Source organism: Gavialis gangeticus, unplaced genomic scaffold (assembly GCF_001723915.1).
Source record: "Gavialis gangeticus isolate Ggan-Ray unplaced genomic scaffold, GavGan_comp1, whole genome shotgun sequence".
NCBI lineage: Eukaryota > Metazoa > Chordata > Crocodylia > Gavialidae > Gavialis > Gavialis gangeticus.
In genome coordinates, this window is record NW_017729034.1 from 79,379,520 (window position 1) to 79,402,240 (window position 22,721).

The window sequence follows — 22,721 nt, forward strand, 5'->3', positions numbered from 1 at the left end:
CCCCAAAAACCCTAATTATAATCCAAAAAGGAGGCAGCATCCCAAGTTGCTCTGTAATGATCCTATGGCCAACTTGTGGAGCACTGGTGGTAGTTCCTTGAAGAAGAATACATTTTGCCCTTTGCTGTATGGGTGACCCCACTGTGCAGAGACATGTTTGACAGATGAAGAAGGAAAAGCAGGATGCAGGCAGGGGTTTGTGCAGAAAGTATTCTTTGTATGCCTGAAAAAATAGATAAAACACAGAAAAGAACCTTGAGTGGGAAAAAGAAGAGCATGAAGCATTAGTACAGCTTGAAAGTAAGAAGTAGAGGAAAAAAGAATCACTGAAATAAGTGGCTGGAACAAAAGAAAACAAAATCTAAGGGGGGAAAGAATCAAGGAAGTGAATGACATAATTTTAAACTGAAGAAAATGGATTGGAATGTCTTTTGACTGTCAATTAGTTGCTGTACATGAACACTGACTTAATTCACAGTTATTTGGTGTGGCAACCAAAAGATGCCCAAATAATTTCCCAATACGTGAAAATGTGGGAAACAAACTATCTCTTCTAAAATGCAGGGTTTTTTTAAAGAGATCTTGTTTTGGATTGACTGTATAGTTGGGAGAGCTGGTGCAATGAAAGATAACACCAAAAAAAGCCCTTGCCTCTTGCATGTTTCATGGACTATCATGGGGCTACAGCAACAGTCCAACCCCACTCTTACCAAAACACATCCCACAGGGACATACGGGGCATGGGATTGCTCTTTGGAAATTCCTTTTAGACAGAAAGGAAGGTGTATAGGGGTCCTTCCTACTTTCTTTCTTAGGAAGAATGTTTTAAGTTTAGGAAGAACAATACAATCCATATCAGAAAGGCAAGATCTCAAATGGTGCAGTTAAGCATTAAGCTTCTAGACACTTATTTGCATAATGAGGTTTGCTCATCACTAGTAAAGAGCTAATCAAGGCAACAGAGATGGCAATGGAAGTTTTATTAGAGTTACAAAGCTAAAATAGTGAAGTTGAGTGCTGGCTGACAGTTGTAGAAATTTTAATCTTTATGCAATTAACACAGAGATTTTTACTAAGCATGAATAGTTTTGTCAGGGCTGTCCAACTGGCAGCCATGGGCTGTATGTGGCCTGCAAGAAAATAATCTGTGGCTGGTGGGTTCCTGCCTAGCCACTGCTGGCCCCCATTGCTCATGTGGCAATGACAACCAAGGTCTTCAGGGTCTCCCCCTCCCATATCTGGGAGCAGAGGGGGTTTGGGAAGTGCAGCAGCGGAGGGGGCCAAGGCTTTCCATGCTTTGATGCTAGGCTGCATGCACTGCATGCATCACAAATGACAGAGCCAAGCTGTCCATGCTGTGTACTGCAGGTGTGCTGCCTGCACTACAGGTCAGGCTGCCTGTGCAGTGCATACACCTAGGGTGGGAGGTTGTGCACAGTGGTGGGGAGCTAGGCTGTGTGTATGGCAGGGGGTGGGGAAGAGCTGAGCTGTCTGCATGGTGGTGGAGGAAGGGGTTGCCCATACAACATGAGACCCCTGGGTCTGTAGCCCACATTGCCTGCAGCCTCCAACTGCCTAGAAGTTGGAGAGCCCCGAGTTATGCCATTTCTGAGAACTTTGGGTAAATAATGTGCAGTTTACACATAAGCCATTAACACACACTTGAATGACCCCTTTCCCCACTCTACCCTACCCACTTTTCTTTATGCATTTTCCTGTTGAAGGTTGAGGTCTAATGCATTTTATGACTCATGCTCACACAGCACTTATTTTTCCAGAGTTTGTTCTCTAGTTTGTTCAGTGTGTGATGAACTGAAATCACCTTAACAATTCAATATTAAGTCAATGCCTGCTTTTCGGTGGAGTAGTGCATTTCCATTTGCTACCTTCCTGCTTCCTTCATCATTTCTTGGATAATCAAAAACATTTACTTAGATGGAATTTTACAACCTACAGCTGAAAGTTTCTCCTTTCTCAAAATGCAACATGACGAAACAAAAATCTTTATGTTGAAATTCTCACTGAAAACATTTGTTCAGAAATGGAATCTTGCCACATAAAAGGAGGAATAATCTGGAGAATTCCCATCCATTGTCTAAACCGTTTACTTCCATGTTTGTCTGCCACCATAAGGAGGAGCTTCTGAAGCAAAAGTCTAGCCTAGCATCTTGCTCTGTACACACAGCTGTTGAGTATGCATATTTTCTCAGTTGCTTTTGAATAAGATCAAAGCAGGCAGGTAGGAAGCAGACCTATAGCAGTCTTACTTCATGAATGTTATTGGTATACGTGTATACTGGATGGCACACTCTGTATTTTGCATTTTCGAGAAGTACATGAGCTCCTCCATTCTACTGTTTAGAGCCCTTGGATCCAATCTTGCAGTATTTGGATCAGGTATCTAACTGGGATCGTAATCATCAAAATGGGACTGCTATTGCAAGAATGTATAATGAAGATGTTTCAAAAGAGATGTCCCTTTATGGAAGAGAAAGGAACACAGAAAGGACAGAATTTGTAGGCCTGTAGTACTCTACACATGCACTTTACTGTCAAGTTGACTATCTCCACAGTAAAGCATCACCATCTACACGTGCACTCGTATTAGGACGCAGTAATTTAATTGACTCCTTTGTAGAATAGTACTGTCCAGGACAAGTATTATCCTATGGCAGAGTAATTTATGCCACCTCAATGCATGTGTAGACTGTGGTTAGGGCTGGCTGCAAGGGTTCTGCAATGTGGGGGCTGCCTGCCGGCTATACTGTAGTACCTTCATGCCCCAGACAGCCCCTTCAACACCGGAGCCCAGGGCTGACCCCCCACAAGCCTGCTGCCAGCCCAGAGCTGCTCCATCCCACCTCTAACTGCTGTGGTCCCAGGTGTGCATGTATATGCTGCACCCAGGAGCTGCTGTCACCATCTCAAGCTGTGCTGGAGTTTATTCCTCTGTTCACCTTGTGGTAAGGAAAATGCTTTAGATTTGCATGCTGCTTCTCACAGAGCAGTGTATAAGAACAATATAATGTAATGGTACAAACCACAAGGCCTGAGCCTTGACTATTGTATAACATTGTGTTTATGGGCTATTATGCAGATATCGCTGCTGCTTGGTAGTTATGTAATCAGTGTGCCTGAGCATAATTTAAATCTGAATTACAGTCAAATAATAATTATTGTTCTGCTTTCAGGACTGGGAAAAATGTGAAAAGGGCATAGCAGATTCCCTGGAGAAACTAAGATCCTTCAAGAAAAAGCTTTCACAGCCATTGCCAAAGCACCATGATGAGCTGCATACAGAGCAGATTCGCTGCAAGGTAAAGCATCAGATCTGCACATTTTGTATTGTAGCACCTTCTGTTGTTATTCCTGGTATTTGTGATCTTACAGACCAATGCCCCATAGTTAATTCTCACTGGTTTACTAGGTTATGTTTACATAGCACTTGAAAGATAGGGCTGGATTCTGATCTCACATTGGCATAAATCAAGCTGTACTCATGTAAAATCACTATAAGTGAGATCAGAACTCAGTCCATAAAGTATCATAAAAGTATTGGCATTTTTTAATATTTTTGAATCTTTATTTAATAAAACTGCCACTGAAAAAAGTAAACTCACAGGTGTTAAAACAGTGGCATTTAAGTTATCTGTACTGGAACACTTTGAAGTACACACATTTGTGCTGCATTAAGCCACTGGTACACATTATATTTCTGACATCATACCATTAATAGAAACATGCCAGGTGTTCATCAAATTTATGGTACTATAAAGTGTGGGGGGGGGAAATACTCAAAAAATGCATACCGTCTTTGTGGCTGGTTAATTTGGTGCTGTAAACTGAATGTGTCATGCCACATCTTCCCAATGCTGATAATCAACTGACTGTCAACATTAGAACCAGGGCAGCCCCAGGTCTGTAACCTAACTGCTTTTGTCTCACTGCTGACATCAGCTTCTAGTCTTCATTGTGATGTGGTCTTGCTGGGACCTGGCATGTTAAAGAGCTGTGCCCTGCAGTCCTTGATTTTTAAGACCCTTTCAGATGCCAGAACCTAGAGAGCTTCAGGACATGAAGCAGCTCTTAGCTCCAAAAGAAAACCTCCCCCGCCTAATTGGTGGGATTAGTTTGGGAGCAGCTGTGGGTCCCAGACTCAGTTTCCCCCTGTCCTATCCCCAGAGGATGCTGGGCACACAGCTGGGAATGGGGGAGCTTCTCCCATCACCAGCTGCATGCACTGGTTTAAAGAGTTGGGGATGAAAGAAGTTCCCTTATCCCCAGCTATATGTGCCAGGAGGTTCTTTAAATGCACGAGTCCATCTGGAGATGGGAGAAACGCCTCCATCCCCAGGTGCTAAGGCCAGATGCCTTTTTAAAGGGCCATGTGCAGCTCAGAATGGGGAAAGCTCCCTAGTCTCCAGCTACACCCTGGGGGTACCAGGAGCCTGATGCCAGGCTTATGGCACTCAAGGAACTCAAAAAAGTTGGTGGGCATTCAGCCAGGGCTCTCAGCTGCACACCCATTTTTTAAAGGTCCAGGGCACTTTGAGCCTGATGTCAGGGAAAGGCTCTCTGATATTGGCTTGTGGCACCCCAGACCTTCAAAAAGCAGGTGTGCAGTCAGGGCTGTGGAAGTGATACCCATGTAGTAGGGAACTCCTGGCTCCCCAGCAGCCTCTTCCATGTGCTCAGGGGATGTAGCTGGGGAGTAGGGAATTTCCTGCTCCTCATTGTTTACCAGCAGCCTCGTTGCAGTTTAGAAACAAACTGGATATACCAAAGGGTATTGTAGAGGATGAACATGGTATAAATTCCAAAGCCAGTCACTAAAAATGTTCCCAAACCAAAACCCTAAATCTAAACATCTTTGGACTAGGGACAAACATTCAAAAAGCCTAAGCCTGAATTGATTCAATCTTTGCAGGTTAGTCTAACCTGGCTAGGCTGAAATGGTTTGTAACCAGACAGATATTCTCTCTGAACTGAGGAAATTCAGGCACATGCCTGCAGTGGCCTCCTGTCCCTTCCACAGGGCTGAGCTGAGGGCGGGGTATAGCCAGGCCCTGGCAAGACATCTGATTAGGAAGGTCTGCCTGCACGATCCCAGGCTTTTCCCCACTGGCTGATCAAGGTGCAGGAGTTTTGCCAGCCCCCAGCTGCTTGCTAGCACTCTAAGGCAAGGGGGCTGTGCAGTGCCTGCATCTGTTGATGATACAGAGCTTTTCAATCTCCCTTCCTGCCTCTTTATACTGTCTGCAGAAAACTGACAGGCAAGCAATCTAGCAAGGGGCTGATAACAGTGTTTATCACCTCATCAGCAAAAAATAGCCTCTCTCCATTACTTCAAACTCTTCTTAAACAGCTTACCAGCTAACCTGTTGGTTAGCTCCAAAACACCCTAAGCAGTCACTGTTCTGTCTGCCTGTCCCAGTGAAATTGGAGACACCTCTTAGCATTAGCTAGTATACCACATGCCTAGGGTGTGTGGGGCTAGGGTCTATGCTGTGGGAGATAGAAGGGAAGGAGGAAGCAGCGAGGTGGTGGGCAGAGCAGGGGGAAGCCAGGCAGACCCTGCTGTGCCTGCAGTCTCTGCCTGAGCTCCAGCCAGGGAGCAGAGGGGAGGGGCCAGCCCTGCTGTGGAGCAGAGAGCCCTGCCCGCCCAGAGAGCATGCTGGGATGCTGGGGGAGTCTGGTTTAACTTAAACCAGCAAGGGGTCTGGGATAGACATTGCATAAACTGGTTTGAGCCAAATCAGTCAAGTCTGATATACTACATTCAACTAGGTTTATCTCAAACTGGTTTCAGCCATTTTCAAACTGGCTTATGTGCATTGAACATCTGTTCTGTTACCAGTTTAAACCAGTTTCTGATCACTTAAACTGGTTTATGTGTAATGTCTGTCCCTAGCCCTGAAGTTTGACTATGGGAGTTAATTTCAAACCTATGACTCCTTTCTTCATGGCTGACACATTTTCCTGTACCTTTTTTTCCTACCAACATGATCTTCCTTCTAAGCCTTCATAGTATAATACTGGTTTCAAGTAGTGTTGCCTTTAAATATCACTGACATTCTGCCTCTAATTTGTGGCTTTGCTATATACAACTAGATCTTAATGTTCCTGTTCAAGCTTCGTAAGCACTTGCAAGTTTTTATGATGTGATTCTTGCTGAACTTCTGGTTAGCATCCTGATTCTTCATGCAAGTTTTTCATTTCTTTTACAAGGAGCTGGAAAATGCTGTGGAAGGGTGGACAGATGACCTTGCACATCTCACTCTGCTGAAGGAGACCCTGTCTGTCTACATCAGTGCTGATGATATCTCAATCCTGAATGAACGCATTGAGCTACTGCATAGACAGTGGGAGGAGCTGTGCCACCAGGTAAACAGCTTCAAATCAGTTATGCAGATAAAGGTGATGCAGGGACATCTAAATATGAAAAGCAACTGTTGGAACAGACAGGTACTAACCAGATCCTGGGATTGACTTAAAACTGAAGTCTGTTAATTTGTTAGGGTATAATCTTGTGAGTCTTTCTCTGCGGAACTAGAAGTCAAATTTGGCACCTCAAATGGAAGTTTTATTGAGATGTTCAACACATGATTTTTAAGGGTTAGATAGAAAAATATTATTTAGCCATGCCAGTTTGCCAGTTTTTAAACCAGAAAACAGAAAAATGTCCACTTCAACTACAAAGACATTAAGGGTAGGTACAGACATTCAAAAAGCCCGAGGAGGAATCAGTCTAAGTTACACAGTTTTTTTTGTAAGCAGCATAGTTTAGATCAGTAGCAAACAGAACACGCATTTGCCCTTTGGTGGGAGGGGAGCAAAACTTAGATGGGGTTCCACCATTTTTCAATCAGCCTGTGCGCCAAACTTCTACTGTACTCCAGGTGTAGACTATTTTCAATCATTTATACTGGTAAAAGTATAATGTCTGCACCTGGCCTAAAATGAGAAGATTTAACAGCAAGTATAAATTTAAGGGGGAACACTCAACAGCAAATGCAGAGTGGAATAACCAAAAATTTGCCTGTGAAATGGAATAGTAATTAAGAACAATCTCACTTCTGAAAGGGAGCTAAGACTGACCTAATAGTTAAAGGATTTGTACATAATCTGCTTGCAGTCCCTAAAAAAACTCATCCTTACATTTCTGCAGACAGATTCTCCCAGTGAAATTCTGTCAGCTCTTGAGTAGTGGTTATGCCAAACAAAACAAAGAAAAGAAATATGGTATATCTCTTTGTATTTGTGATGGCAGAACATTTCTCCAGTATATATTTTAAGTGTTTGTTTTGGTAACCACCAGTATTTTCAGACTTTCTGAGAATGGTCAGTGAAGTAGAATATGAGCAAACTTGGGGAATCTGTATTAAAGTCTGTGATGTTGTTGGCCAACAGGCACAATAAAAAAATAAGAGAGTAATGTTAGCTTTGTGGGACTGGATACAAAAACATTCTTCATGATATGGAGAAAAGAATCCTACTGTACCTCATACTCTGTTGATACTTTCTGCTGTTCCTGGTTTTTTTAATAAACGCTGCTTGCCCATTTGTCTTCCTCTGAGCGGAAGGTAATCCTTGATACCACTCGGTTATAAATTTACAGTATGATTGCTGCGTTTTACACTTTCTTCTTATGCTTAGAAATCAAGGTTTGGGGTTGTTTTTTGTCCAGGAGGATTACTGTTATTGTGTTTCAATAATCCAGTATCTAGAAAACAGTGAATAGCTGTCTTGTTCAAAAACCTGTTGAGAGAAGTTGCAAGTAAACAGTTTGTGTGAGAATAGACTTATGCATTATAAACTCTCATGAAATAAAGGAGAAGCTGAACATACCATTGATGAGCTGGAATATAACTTGGCACTCTCACTCGTTTTCTCAGACTCTTGTTTTAAATTCTTAGAGGATGCCTATGTAGCTATAACTGCTTTAAACAACGTAACTTTTATACCAGTTTTACAGCACGGCAGTTGATTGCTCAGTGCAGATTGCAAAACCTGACTGAGAAGTATAGCAAACACTCAGAAAGTTAGCCCAGGCTCAACTTTCTGCTGCCCCACCATTAGCAACTATCTTAAAAACTGGTTTGGGTATGTTCTGCACTATTCTGCAGTCACTAGAGAGAGATTCTTTAGAAGAAAGGAAAGGGGCAGTTAAACATATTATACCCCATTAGGTCATTTATATATTAAATGTTTCAGAAGTAACCAAGTGAAATGAGGCTGTAGAGCTGTAGGATTGTTTTTTCTTGTTCAGCAGCTGTATGTTTCCGGTAAGATACTATCAAGTTTAGAACCACCAAAAGGAAGTGTGCTGCTGCTTGGGTCTCACTTAAAAAAAATCTAAAGCTTTAGTTAGAAAACAGAAGTAGGTTATACATGAAAGGGCAGGTGCAGTGTTCATGCTATCTGTGGAAGATGCAGGGGTAATCTCAGAAGTAACTCAGATTACTGAAGAGGGAGAAGCGAGTAAGATGCCATTACGTTATAGTCATGCAACTGTCAGAAATTCTAACCAGACAGATTAGTTTACTGTGTACCCTCTCTGTTTAATGTGTTTTCAGGGGATCTTCCTTTCTGACCAGCATTGTTGTGTTTCACAGGCTGAGAGGGTAATATCATTACGGAAACATGTAAACGTAGATCAGGCTTTTTGTTTCCACTTCCTCTAGGTGCTATTGCCTCGTTCTCTTTGACTCTGCACTTGTTTCCTGTTACTTTCAGAGATAGCACTGTTTTAACCCTGGAGAATCTCTGGTTGCATAAGAGCAGTTCTGCACAAGTGGATGCACCCAGAAAAATCTGTATATTTGCAGACAGGCCAGGGGATTATACATTGAAAATATACTGTGTGTAAATATCCTTTAACAGTTTGGCCTGTGTTATGTCTGTTTCTTCTTAAAAATCCCTTTGGTTTGCTTTCTGGAACATGTGATTGTTTTAAGTCTCACACGTGTGCTAATCCACCTGTCTTTTGGGCATTTGTTCTCTCAAATAAGCAAACAAAGCTAGTGTCGCATGTGAATCTTAATAAATGAAAATAATGACTCCAAAAACAAGAAATGGGCCAACTCCCAAGAAAAGCCCTCACTCAGTTTTTGCTTTGCTTTGGCAGCCTCACTTAAAGACCTAAAGTATTTATCTTCCTATGAAGCAAAATATATTTATGGGCCTCTGAGTATCATCACCCATAGACTCCTCCCCACACATAGCGAGATCTGGCTGACCGGAATCCTGAGATTAACACTGATCTTTAAGCTCCTAAAGAGCCATGCAGGGTTTTCTTGAGCACAATTTTAAAGGCAGCTCAAACCTTTTGCAGAGGCTCAAGAATTTATTTTTGATGTTGAATGGGCTTTTGTCGCCTACTAGTTGTGTAGAGTTTTTATTTTCTCCCTCCGTAAACATTATAAGGTCTCCTTAAGACGGCAACAGGTGAATGAGAGACTGAATGAGTGGGCAGTCTTCAGCGAGAAGAACAAGGAGCTCTGTGAGTGGCTGACACAAATGGAAAGTAAAGTTTCTCAGAATGGAGATATCCTCATTGAAGAGATGATAGAGAAGCTCAAGAAGGTACAGTGCTTTTTTGTTATTGATGCTTAGATGTGCTTAGACATCAACGCCTTTTCTCCTGTTGTGCCTGGGTATTCTGCCTGTGTTGTTGAGAGGATATTGGATTAGCTGGATGGCTGGTCCAAGTCAGTACGGCAGTCTGTAAGTTCCGGTGAGATTTTTTTCTGGCTTCTTCTCTTCTTTGGCTATGCATCTTTTCTCGCTAACATTTTGAAATGGATGGACTTATCAAAATATGACAAAATAGGTCAGATGCTTACAAGCCAACGGAAGTGAATGGTTGACTAAGTGTTGAGTCACTGTCCCTGGTGATCTTCTTAACTGCTGTAAATGTATTTGGAAAATACTTATTTGATTAGATTATTCATGTTTAGCTGGTAAGGTTTGTGAGGATTTCTTCATACAGCATACTATTTCTAAGCAAAGCTTGCCCCTTCCCCCCAGCAGATGTTACATTTAAGCATGATTAACCTGTTAACCTTGCAATAAATCAGATGTCATACGTTCAGCCAATTTTTGGAGACATAAAATAACAAACCAGCTATAAAGATTTTCCACATATAATGTAGCCTTGGTCAGTGCTTGTGTGTATTATAGGTCCAGCGCTGCTGAGCTAAATGTGTTCTGAAATAAGCTTCCTGACCTCTATGATTGTTCACTGCCATCTAGGATTATCAAGAGGAAATAGCTGTTGCCCAAGAGAATAAAATCCAGCTCCAACAAATGGGAGAACGTCTTGCTAAAGCCAGTCATGAGACCAAAGCATCAGAGATTGAGTACAAACTTGGCAAGATCAATGATAGATGGCAACATCTTCTAGACTTGATTGCAGCCAGGTAAAAACAGCTCTTTTTATTAAAACCTTACATAAGATACAGTTATATATTGAAAATCTCATCAGGTGAGAGTGTTCTCCGCTCAAAGAAGGATTCAGAACTTCATCTGACTGTGAGCATTTGCAGCTCTCAGCCATCAGCATATTTGATTGAATTTATCCTTCCTGTTCTACTATATGTACATTAGATGTTTAAGGCAGGTGGTTCAAACACAGTATTTCCTAGAGTTACTATAATCTAGTTGTAGTCAGAGGCTTACTGACTTTTGCTCTGGGGTAGTAATTTTTTTTTTTTAGTTTGGATCCTACAGCTGGATGCAAGTCCTTTCTTGATATGTGTTGAAAGGGCAGCACAAAGGGTGCTAGGTGACTCATTTTGGTTGTTAAGGATAGTTCATAGAGCATAGTATTGCTTGTTTGCCCATGTTTGTTTCAAGTACTGAAGGGGGAGCGTAATGTAGTAGTGCAAATAGACATATGTCCATTAGGCCTAGACAGTCCTTTATTTCATTTTAAAATATCTTTTCAGTAATTTATTTTGTTTAGAGCATGGATGTCAATCTCAAAGAGGCCTTGTGGGCCCCAGCAGGATTGACCCTGTGCAGCACTTGCAGCACCAGGTCCAGCCCACACACTACACACAGTATGCCCTGGCCCTGAGGCTCACTGTGCATGTGATATGAACAGTCAGTATGGGGCATGTGCTTCCCCCAGTGTGCAGGCTGGACCCAGTGCTGCATGTAGCACAGAAGGGTGATCTGTTGTGCCACATGCAGTGACAGGTTCCACTTTCATGCCACAGGCAGCGCATTCCCCCTCCCAGCCACATATGCCACATGGCCCCAGGGCTGACAAATCCTGTATGTGGCACGTGGGGCAAGACTGGCCGCATGCACCACACACAACACAGAGGACTAGGATGGGGCACATGCTGTATACAGTGCCCACTGGACCAGTCCCTCTGTCATGGCCCAATCTAGACAAGCCCCAGAGCCAGCACGCAGGGCTGGGCTGGTGGGGTGCTTCATGCAGTCCATGCCCCAAACTGACCCCCTGTATTGTGTGCAGGACCTGCAGTGCCAGGTCCAGTCCACATACTGCATGCAGCGTGCAGTGCCAGAGCCAGCACTTGAGGTTGGTCTGCTGATCTACAAGCTGGATTATGTGGCTCCACGGTCTGGATTCAACCCACAGGTTGTACTTTTGACACCACTGGGTTGGAGAAGTAAATAATGTTGCACATTAATATGTGAAAACTGTTTCACTTTTGTTAGTGCCCTTTCTGAGCTGTACTCTTCTCCAGTCCACATACAAATGTTTTGCCATATCTATGTATATGTGCTGAATTCTGCATAGTAATGTGTGTTCAACATGTTGCTTGAGAGCCTTTGACTTAAAGGGCATTACTGTCTGTGTGATATTTCACTATCCTATTTACAGCATCTTATTTTACATTTCTTTATTCACCCCAGTGGCATTCTTTGTCTTATACCATTCCTTCTAAAATTTCTGTATCTATCTAGGGTTATTCAGCAGCTTTCACTTTGACAAAGTAGTTACATGGGTTCAGCCCATTTAGGATGAAAGTAAATGTATAGTCACTCATGGAACACTAGTCAGGAAGTGACATTTATCTCAAGCCAAGAACCTGCTAACTTTAGGATGTTGTGATATATCACCCATAGGTAAACAAATCACTTATGGGCTTCTAATATTTAAACAAAATTGTTTTGCTCCCTTTATGCCATAGTCAAGTTTTTAAAAGGTTTCTAATGAAAAATGATGGCATATTCAGGTAGCCCATAGAGATCTAGAAATATATTTTGCTGTGCTTGGTATTGGAAGAGATGGTTGATCTCCAGATGATCTCACAGTTGGCTTTTCAGGGAACTTATAGAAGTAATGTATTACCCATTTGTTAAAATTCCTATTCCATTTTAAAATGGCTAGTCCCCAGCCATAAAGGAATTTGTGTAATTATGTGCATAAACTAATGTTAAAACAGTTGCTTCTATTCACTCCAGAGCTGGCTACATTTAATTGGGAGTGACAGGATCTCTACAAATTTGGATAATGTGTATAAGGTTTATGTGCATAAGGTTTGGGTACCAAATGGCTGAGAGGATTGCTGATGGGATATGTAGCCTTTGCCAATTCAGCTATAGCCCAACTGCGTAGTGTTTAATACTGTTGCTTATTAAATCACAAGCTCGTTTTATGAAAATTAATTAGGCCCATTTCTTAGTGGACAGGTGCTTGCATCTCCAAAACCAGGCTGATAAATTGCTTTGGAAACTCTTTGGTATAAAATATAGTGTATTGGAATATGTTATTGTTTTCATATTTCTAGCTAAGGTTTGAAATGCATGACTTAGTTGCAGTTTATCTGCAAAGTACAGTTTTATATTTGGCACTGCTGATATTACAGTGAAAATTCTGCATCCCTGACAATATTCATGAACAGTTATGTATATACACTGCTCATGCTTGCGTTTCAGTATTAAGACAAGTTCATCTGTCACAGGAGTGTATTTTTATTGGTTCATTTTTTGCAGCCACCAACCAATAGGAAATTATAGGAAAATGCTTTTAAGAATACAGTCATGCAGCCTTTTTTGTTCAGAATATGCACGAGAACACAATAGGTTGAGTCTAAATAATATTTGTTTCTGTTTCAAATGAAAACCTTCATGTTAAAAAAAATCTGTGTAGTCTGAAAGTAGACTTTTCTGGTCTTTGCAGCAAACTTGTGTGTTGGAGGTAGGGGAAGTAATAATGCCATTCAGAATCTCTGTGTGTTTATAATTATTTGTCATTTGCAAGGATTTAAGCAGCATGTTTTTCTTTTTCTCTTTTTCCATCAACCTCTTCCCTTAGGAGGAGGTAGAAACTCTTCAGAAAGACAGCTACCTCTCTGTGTCATTTCCCATTTCTTGCCTTTTAGGGCTAAAAATATTTTCTCCCTCTAAATCACCAATTGCAATTTTTTTTAAAAGGCCCACTGCAACAAAAGCTGTATACAGTGTATGGGTGTATGCTTTATTAAGAACTTTCCCAAGTCCACAACTGCTCAAAGTTTGTACTGAAGGCTTTTTAATCCCACCCCGCTCCTGTCCCTCCCCCCTTCTTCCTCACACTCCTGGCCTGCATTCCAGGAGATCAAGCCTGGCACATGTTGATGAATGTAAGTTTTATTTAGAAACATGACCACTTGTCACCATTCAGTCTCATGTTATCAGACAAGGTCTGCTAACATTTGTTTGGAGCCTGGACTTTTTTTTTTTTTGGTCTGGTACTCACTAGCAAAAGGAAGCTTTCCCCCAGCACGGTCTTTACAAGACCTTGGACTGCATGTTTTTGTTTTTAATACTGAAAAGTTTCATGGTGGTGGCAGAGGACTTATGTGCTGTGAAGATGGCAGAGGACTGCAATGTGGATTCAGACCTCCCAGACTGCAATTGCGATGTCACGAGGCAGGCAGCAATTTATTTTCTTTCAATGCATTTCTTTGGAATTTTATACAGCTTGCTGAGAAACTAGTTATTGGAACATGAATTTATAGCTAGAAACTACTGTTTTTGCTCAGTCTATATGTAGTTGTGTTAGACAATAATGCTTGTACCTGCTTAAATCTTTTGGAGCCCCACATTGATTGTTCTTATGTGGAAGCCGCCTTGTTTCTTGTAGATGGCTTAGAGATGCTGAATGAAACCATAGACCTGATTTTACTACTGCTTTTAAGATCACATAGACACACGAGAGAAACTAGAGGTTGCATTTGACTACCCACTGTACATGTCATCAAAGGGGCATGGCTACAACCAAAAGGCAGGGACTTGAAGAGGCTATATAAATATATTTCAGACTACAAGTGCTAAGCTAGTCTTTCCTGTACGTTATTAAAATGTGTGTAGTCTCGTGAACAGTTTGTAGCTCATCTACAATGTGCATAGCTGCATTTAAAGATTTTTATTTGTTAACTTAATCTTCTGGAAGTTTTTCCAGGCTTGTATATTTCCACAGTATTTTTAAGATAAGCTATTGTGTAATGTGAATCATAAGGTTATTTTTCAGTTCAGCTGCAGGTATGATCTAAAAAGTACTCCTCTTACTGATCTTTGAGTATTCCATTTTTCCCCCTATACAGTTTAACTTATTTCAAGTGATAAAATAATGTTGCAGTATTGTCAGGTATTATCAGGAGAAGACTATTTCCCAAACAGAGACATTCTAGCAAGAATAAAAGAGTTCATTAGTGGTGTGCTTGCCAGTTTGAGAACACAGGTCTTTCCAAACTCATAGAGTAAAACGTTTTCTTTTCTGTCTTAATTTTCTCCCTTTTGACGTGGAATTAAATAGTTTTGCGATTCTGACTTGTTTGCATTAGGATATTACTGTAGAAATTGTGTTTGTGTAACAGATATAAACAACAGACTGGTTATGGACATATTTAGCTGTCATAATCTTTCTGGCTTTTTCTGTTGTTTTTAAGTTAATATTAGTAAGTAGCTATCTATACGACTAATATTGTAGCTATGAGGTCTTTATGATTCACTCTTCTGTTTTATATTGCAGTATATGCTTAGACTTAAGCAGAACTTAAGATATCTAGGCCTGTGTTTTGAAGCTGAAAAGATCGTCATATTTTTGTCAGCTCCAAAATGTCCTCCATTTCTTTTTCTTGATTTGCAGTAGGCTCTTAATGAATCTCTGTATCTTTCTCTAGTGTTAAATCATCACTGCAAGTTCAACAGACTAATTTAAATCTTCAGATATGTTTTCTCTCAACTATGGAGCCAAACAATTGGATTGCTTATTCTTTTGCTTTCTGAGCAAGGTCAAATGCCTAAGATATAATATGGTCTATGAGAGAAGTACAGTGAGCTGCAGGGACTTACTGTACTCGCATATCACACTTGCTAAATTTATACAGCCGCACATGCTTAAACCAGCCATGTGACAGTCCCAAGCCTCTATTTTGAATCTGGAATCCTTGTTAGCGAGCAGAAGAACTGATCCCAAGCTTCTTATGTAGTTAGCACTACACAGAAAGTGCCACATGGGATTTTCCGTGAAAAATCTACTCTATTTTTATTTTCACTCTTTAATGCAATACTGTGTTCCCTTTGGGGTTCCCTTTATATTCTGCTGAGGGTAGGATGCCTGTCCAGGCTTGATGCAGCCTGATTTGTTCCTCCTAGCAGAACTACATTAATCCCACAATCTTTCAGGCCCCATCTTTCACAAGAGATCATGGGCTAGGATTTGGAGTTACTGTACAATATAGAGATTTACGGCCTTGTTACCCACTAATTTTAAGTGGCTCCTGGAGCTCTTAATCCTTGGATTTTCTACACATTAGCACCTGAAACTGGTTTTAAGCACACTTTAAACAGCTTAAAGTTATGCCACTCTAGGAATCTCTGATCCATGTCACCCAGCTCATGTTCCATTAATGTGTGCCCCCCCCCCAAAATGAGTGACCCAGATTGCAGAATTCAAGCATCCCAGGATGCAGTGTCTCCTCCCCCACCCTCCTATTCTGTATGGACAAACTTTTTACACCCTGAACTCTACTGCCCGGGGGCTGGTTCTGGCACCAAGACCTTCCCACCCCCAGGGGTGCAACCCCATGCATATGGCCTGTAGAGCACATACCAGCTAGCCAGCTCACAGGACACCAACAGATCCAGGAGTTGGGTCCAGGCAGAGTGGGTGAAAGAGGGGAGACACAAGGTAGGGGGCTAGATTGGCTCCCCATGAGCTGGGGTTTCCTTCCTGGGGTGGGGCAGCAGCTCCCCTCACTGCTTCTGCCACCCAGCCACCCTGGAAAATACAGCCAGCGACCCCCACACTCCAATCCCAAATTCCAGGTTATTAAAACATAAGAACTTCTTTAATATACTTCCTCTTTATTTTTTTAATTATCTTTTTTTTAATTTCTTTTTGTTCTATCCTTCAGTAGCTGACTTCCTTCATTTCACCACTCTTACCCATCACCATTTCCTTTCCACCTCCTTTTTCATTACCCTACCCTCTCCCCACAACCCATCACTCTCACACCCACACCTAGAACAGGGACAGAAAGCTGTCCTGGCTCACCAGCCCTGTAGTGGCAACTCACAGCTGTAGCTCCTAGTCCGGCCTCTGCTTGCCAACCCTCTAAGCTAAGTACAGACAGTCAGAAAGCCTGAGCCAATCTTTACAGAATCTCTGCAATCTTTACAGGTTAATCTAAAATATGTAGATTGAACTGAGAATCAAGTGAACACATGTTCTAGAAGTGCAGCCATATGCCTGCAGTTGCTCAGGCTAGAAGCAGGAGGGACTAAAGCAAGCCTTCCCTTCCCTTTGGCTTTGGCTGCAAGGCTGGAGGAAAGCTGGGAGCATAGGTGACACATAGGGGAGGAATAGGGGGGATGTGCCTCCTCTGAGATTGACCCTCGCTGGCCAGGGAATGGGGGGTAATGGCTGATGGCCCCCCTGAGGTTATGAGGGTGCCAAGAGAGATGCCAGTGGCACATCTGGATTTGCCACACACCACCGGCCTGGCAGGGGCTGCTGTGACATTGCCAGGCAGACCCCAGCAGGGTCCTCTCTCTGCCTCATTCTGCTCTCTGACCTCTCCTCTGCCTCATTCTGCTGGACTGGCCCTCAGGGTCTGGCCACCCCTTTTCCTGCGTTCCAGAGGTGAGTCAGGGAAGTGCCTGGCAGGGGCTGCTCCACCCCAGCAGGCAAACCAGACCGCAGTCTGGAGCCAGGTGTCCCACCCCTACCTCCTCCTCAGCCAGCCAGAGTACTGCTTTGGCTAGGGAGCAGAGGGGCAGGGCCAACCCTGCTCTCTAGAGCAGACAGTACAGGGCTGCAGAGCATGCTGGGATGCTGGGGGACTGTGAGTCAGCTTGAACCAGGAAGGTGTCTGGGACAGAAGTTCCATAAACTGGTTTGATCTAAATTAGTTAAGTCTGATACTACATTCAACCAGGTTTATTTTAAACCAGTTTCAGCCATTTTGAAACTGCTTTGTGTGCACTGAGCTTCTGTTCTGTTACAGGTTTAAACCAGTTTCTGATCACTTAAACCAATGTATGTGTAACTTCTGTCCCTAGCCAAGGTGCAACTGCTCCAAACTCAGTCTAGCACTAACACTGAGCAACATTTAAGCAGTTCAAAAGGAATGTGTAACAAGGCCCTGTGTCCTCCACCATCCCACCTCAGAAAATAAGTTTGTGTGTGTGCATATAATATGCAGTCTTTCTCACACATTTGCATTTTAATGGTCATACAAAAGAAGATAAAAACGGCTTCATGCCCAAACTGGGGAAGAAAAATAATTGGGCAAGCCTGGGGGGCCGGCACAAGTCCATGTCTTGTCTTTGCAAGCCCATAATCAATATAATTAAAGGTACATGTTGTGTTGCCAAGGTTCTTACATATTTGAAGAAGCATTTAAAAGCCCCTGCATTCTTGGTACTGCACTAGTACCTGGGAGCCTTAATCACAGATCAGGACTTTTGTGCTAGATTCGTTACAAACATAAAAGAGATAGATGGTGCCTTTATCAAAGGACCGTTATCAAATGGGCCTGGTGGCCCATTAGGCAGGCATGGTTAAGGCACATACGTTTCTGTAGCCAGTTCATGCAGGGTGTGATGTGGTTAGCATCATATCTGCCTGCTTTTGGACCCCTGGCCTGATTGACCAGGTAGAGAGGCACTGGAGAGGTAGAGGCACACCTAAGCTACAAAGGTAGGATTCAGTCTTGATTATTATGATCCGATTTGTTTTTGTTTTTGTTTTTGTTTTTGTTTTTGTTGGGGGAGGTTGGGGGGCGGCTTGGGTGACTTAATGGAAGTCCCAAAAAGAGCTCCAATACACTGTCCTGGAATCCCCTGCTTTCCACTTGGATTGATTCTGTATTAAGCAGGCACAGTGCTTCCAGAAGAGCATAGAGAGACAGCCACAAATAGTTATATCCTCTAAATTAAATGAATCATGCTCAAGTCACCCCTGCTCTTCAGGCCAGGGACTCACTCACCCTTTTTCATATTTTTGGCTAACAATGTAGTTATTGTTCCTTGCCCTTTGTGCAGAGGAAAAGGGCTATATTTTTATTTCTCCCTCATGTTCCCATTCTGGCTATCTCTTGCCTTAAACATGTGTTGTCAGCTCTTTGGAGCAGGGACTGCCTTTTTGTCCCCTATCTGTTCTGTGCCTGGCACAGCTGAGTCCCAGTCCCAAGTACTACAGCAACACTAGCATTAAATAGTAATGGCTGTACCACTCCCTGCTGTACATGCACAAGCCTAAATGACTCATTGTTCCCCTTCTGCTCTTTGTGTGCCCACAGAAGGCCAGCTGCATCTAATTTTGAAAAACTAACCATAAAGAGCCAATTTCTGCTCTCACTGATGTCTATGAGAATAGTGCCATCGATTTTAGTGGGACAAACATAGTTGCCATGGCATATGAAATTAAGTGGAAAAATCTCACATTTCAAATGAGACACTTTTAACTGGTTTCAGGTTTGTAAAGCTGCTGATAAACTTTAAGGAAAAGAAGGTTGGGGGAGGACGGGGGAGGACAGTGTAGAGTTGTATCCTCAGCTGGAGTTAACAAGCATTTTCTCTGGTGAGTTGGGGGTTTGCCAGGACACACACAGAAGATGCTAAATGGCCAAAAACATTTTTTGCTGCCCCAAGTTAAGACATACTTGATACATTTTTGCTTTTAGTTTCATGGCAAAACAATGAAAGCTTCAATAAAATCAGTTTGCAGCCCAGTTGTCTGGTGCTTCTTTTAACTTGTCACCGTGACAAATCCAACAATGCTGTATTTTCCAACATAATAAAGTTAGTACATTACTGCCTCTTAAAGTTACAACATCCTTTCATTGAAACATTAGGATTTCTGTAAAATGGTATAGGAATCAGTTAATGGGAATGTTGATTGAAATCCGAATTGGTACTTTTTCCCCCTCCTCCCCACCATTTTATTCTTAAAAAAGGATTAAAAGAATTTCGGAACATTTTATCTGGCTAATACAGTTTGTGAATTTCTGGGGAAAACACACTTTGCTGTACTTTTTCACAACTGAAACTAAAACTGATAACTAATAACTAAACTAATCCCTTGAAAAATCCAGACATAAATACTTGTAGCTAGATGTCCTCTGCTTCTGTCTGGAAAAGAAAGCCGTGGTGGTACCCTTGATGATTGTTGTAGGACATCAAGGATAGCATTTTCTGTTTCAACTAAGAAATTGCCATGAGGTCACGTTCTGCTCTCAGCTACACACCAGCATAAATCTAGAGTAACTCCATTAAAGCTAGTACAAATTGGAGTAGCCCTTAGGACTGGAGTAAGTATCAGGGTTATTTGATGCACCAAACTCTGCCTAGTTAAGGACAAAGCCCACCATACCTAGGGATCTTTAGAGGCTTTGGAGAATATAAATGGAAAAAATGATCTATTCAGTCAATCTAGTCTTTCACAAATGCAACCAAGTTTCCTTTTTTTTATTGCAGTACCTACTTGCTGGTATCTGTCCAGGTGGCTGTTGCATTAGTCAAATAGAAGGCATAACTGACAACATTTTACACTGACCATATTAATGCTTTTTTCTTTCCCTACCAAGCTTTGATTCTCCTGATGAAAATACAGACACATTTAAAAGCTGTCTGCTTGACTTCTATAAATCCAACATTTCTCTTAACTAGAACCCACATGTTGATGGCACCCTGTATGTTTATGTGAGCAGTAAGAGAAGGGATAAAATTAGTAGTTCTGTTTGTAAAGTTTAGATGAAATTCTTCTCCACTGCACTTTTCACACAAGGTAATGCCTTTTAAAGTCTGTTTAAATGATGTGCAATTGTTCTTTTTTCTCCTTTCTGGCAGGGTGAAGAAGCTGAAGGAGACCCTGGTTGCCGTGCAGCAGTTGGATAAGAACATGAGCAGCCTGAGATCCTGGCTTGCCCACATTGAGTCAGAGCTGTCCAAACCCATCGTCTACGAAACCTGTGACTCTGAAGAGATACAAAGGAAACTAAATGAGCAGCAGGTAAAATACAAAATGAGGTAGAAGAGTAAAAATAAAAATCCTGACATAGACACCACACTGGCAGTTGCACAGTGGGGAAACCCAAGTAACATACCTTGGGCAGCCGATATCCAGCTCAGTGTTGAGAGATGGCACTGATGCAGAGAAGATGCCCTTTGATTTCAAGGCAGTTGGTGCTTATTGCATCACTCTGGTAGAGCCTTCTGCTGCCTTTGACATCGAATCTACAAGGAGCTACTTGATCCTGCCAGACAGAGGTAAGGCACCATGTTATGTCCAGAATTGGTTTAATGTTGTGGTGGTTGTTTTACCTTTAGTGTTTTGCTTGGGTTTTTTGTGGATTGTGAAATACTGTCCAGTTCCCAGAGGTTAAAATGAAGCCTACTGATACTTCGCAAGATTTGTTAAATGCTTAAAAATGCATCTGGGGAGATACTTTCTAACTTTGCTTGGCAGTTCACAGATGCCTGAGTCTCTTTGCATGCAGGTTTGCATGAGTTCCATAAAACCCAGTGTTTGACTTTAGGCTAAGTACAGACAGTCAAAAAACCCAAGGCTTAATTGATTCAGTCTTTGCAAGTTAATCTAAGCTGCAAAGATTGAACCAATAATCAAATGAACAGACATTCACTTTTGATTCAGGAAAAGTAGCCACATGCCTGCAGTGGCTCAAGCCAGAAGCCAGGGGAATGCTAAAGCAGAGCTGTCTGGCATATAACCAGCATGGGCTGTGTGTTCACTCCCTCTTCCTGCTGCCCCTGAGGTCTCTGGGATCAGAAGTCCAGAATTACAGTAACAGGACTCTGCAGGGTTGTTCATCACTCCTCTTCCTACTTCCAGGTGCCTCTGGGATTTGTAGTCCACAGTCACAGCCAGCACTAAGCAAGCAGGGCAGAGCAGCTGTGTACTCAGGGAAGGGAAGTTTAACCCCCCTCCCAGGCCCCAGACCTCAGCAGGGGTTTGTCGGGGGGGAGGGGCAGTGAGCTGGCCTGTGAGGCCAGTGAGCCAGACTTCACTGCTCTAGCTAGGGAGCAGAGGGGCAGGGGCAGCCCTGCTCTCTGGAGCAGATAGCACTGCCCAGCCCACGGCTGCAAAATTCTGGGATGCTGGGAGACTATAAGTTAACTTGAACCAGGAAGGGGTCTGATGCAACAGTTTCATAAACTGGTTGGACCTAAATTAGTTAAGTCTGATACTACATTCAACCTGGTTTATCTTAAACAAGTTTCAGCCATTTTGAAATTGGTTTATGTGCACTGACCTTCTATTCTGTTACATGTTTAAACCAGTTTCTGATCACTTAAACTGGTTTGTGTGTAACTTCTTCTGTCCCTAGCCACAGTGAGCACAGTCTGCATACAGTTCTAGAATGAAGTAGAAAGTGCTGCATTATCAGAAATGGGAAACATTTTTTTTGTTTAAGATTGTATCAAACTATAACCTTGAGGAAAATTTGTGTATGCTTTTCACTTCCCTTTTCCCCCTACAAGCTAGGAGAAAATAGCATCAGTTCTGGAAAGTAAATAAATTAATTACCACTACATATTTTCATTACATTGTGGCAGTTCTGCCTGGATACATAGGTCAGAGATTTTGTCACTCTTAACATGTAACTTGTATTCTGGTTGGTGGTTTTTGGGCAGATTGGCCCTGACTGGAAAAAAAAACACACCTTTCCTGAACACTAATTGAAGCAGAGTTTTTAAGTTTTTGTGAAGAGAAGCATTCTATTATATGTTAGGGATAATTCACTTATGGCAGTATAGACTAATAAATTGACTGCCTCAGTTTTAATCTTAGTTTCCCAACTGTTTTGCAATATATACAGGGCAGCTACGAAGACTTGCTAATTCCATGCAGTGCTTTGTTTATCCAAAGTAGTGCATAGTGTATGATTATTAAAGTTCATCTTTGAGATTTTCTGGCAATGTGTTTATGTGAGCATTTTTTTTGAGTCCAGGTATCAATTTAATCCTTTTATTTCTCCTGGAAGTTTCTGTACAATGATAGAATGTGACATGCTTCTTTTGAATCAAGTGTTCTCATGAAAGAGTCAGCACTGGAAGTAGTGCTTTGTCCTGTAAGTTTAGTATGTTTGCAAGGTCAGTGTGCTAATACATCAGTGGTTATACTTGTGTATATTATTGCAACTGTTACTAGGAATCAGTGGGACTATCTACATAAGATGCTGTGGTGCAGTAGCAACAAGCTACTGTGCTGTAGCTCGTTGCTATCGTGT

General features: G+C 42.1%; 1 protein-coding gene across 4 annotated transcripts in view; it reads left to right on the forward strand.

The window, feature by feature from the left end:
• The window catches only part of SYNE1 (spectrin repeat containing nuclear envelope protein 1), a 631,505-nt gene that overhangs the window by 569,263 nt on the left and 39,521 nt on the right, over positions 1-22,721 (forward strand). For all 4 annotated transcript variants that reach the window (XM_019526891.1, XM_019526894.1, XM_019526892.1 and 1 more), the window contains 5 exons: positions 3,192-3,317; positions 6,229-6,384; positions 9,427-9,585; positions 10,255-10,421; positions 20,320-20,482. In XM_019526891.1, the coding sequence (XP_019382436.1) occupies positions 3,192-3,317; positions 6,229-6,384; positions 9,427-9,585; positions 10,255-10,421; positions 20,320-20,482 (771 nt within the window). The remainder of the gene's footprint in view (positions 1-3,191; positions 3,318-6,228; positions 6,385-9,426; positions 9,586-10,254; positions 10,422-20,319; positions 20,483-22,721) is intronic.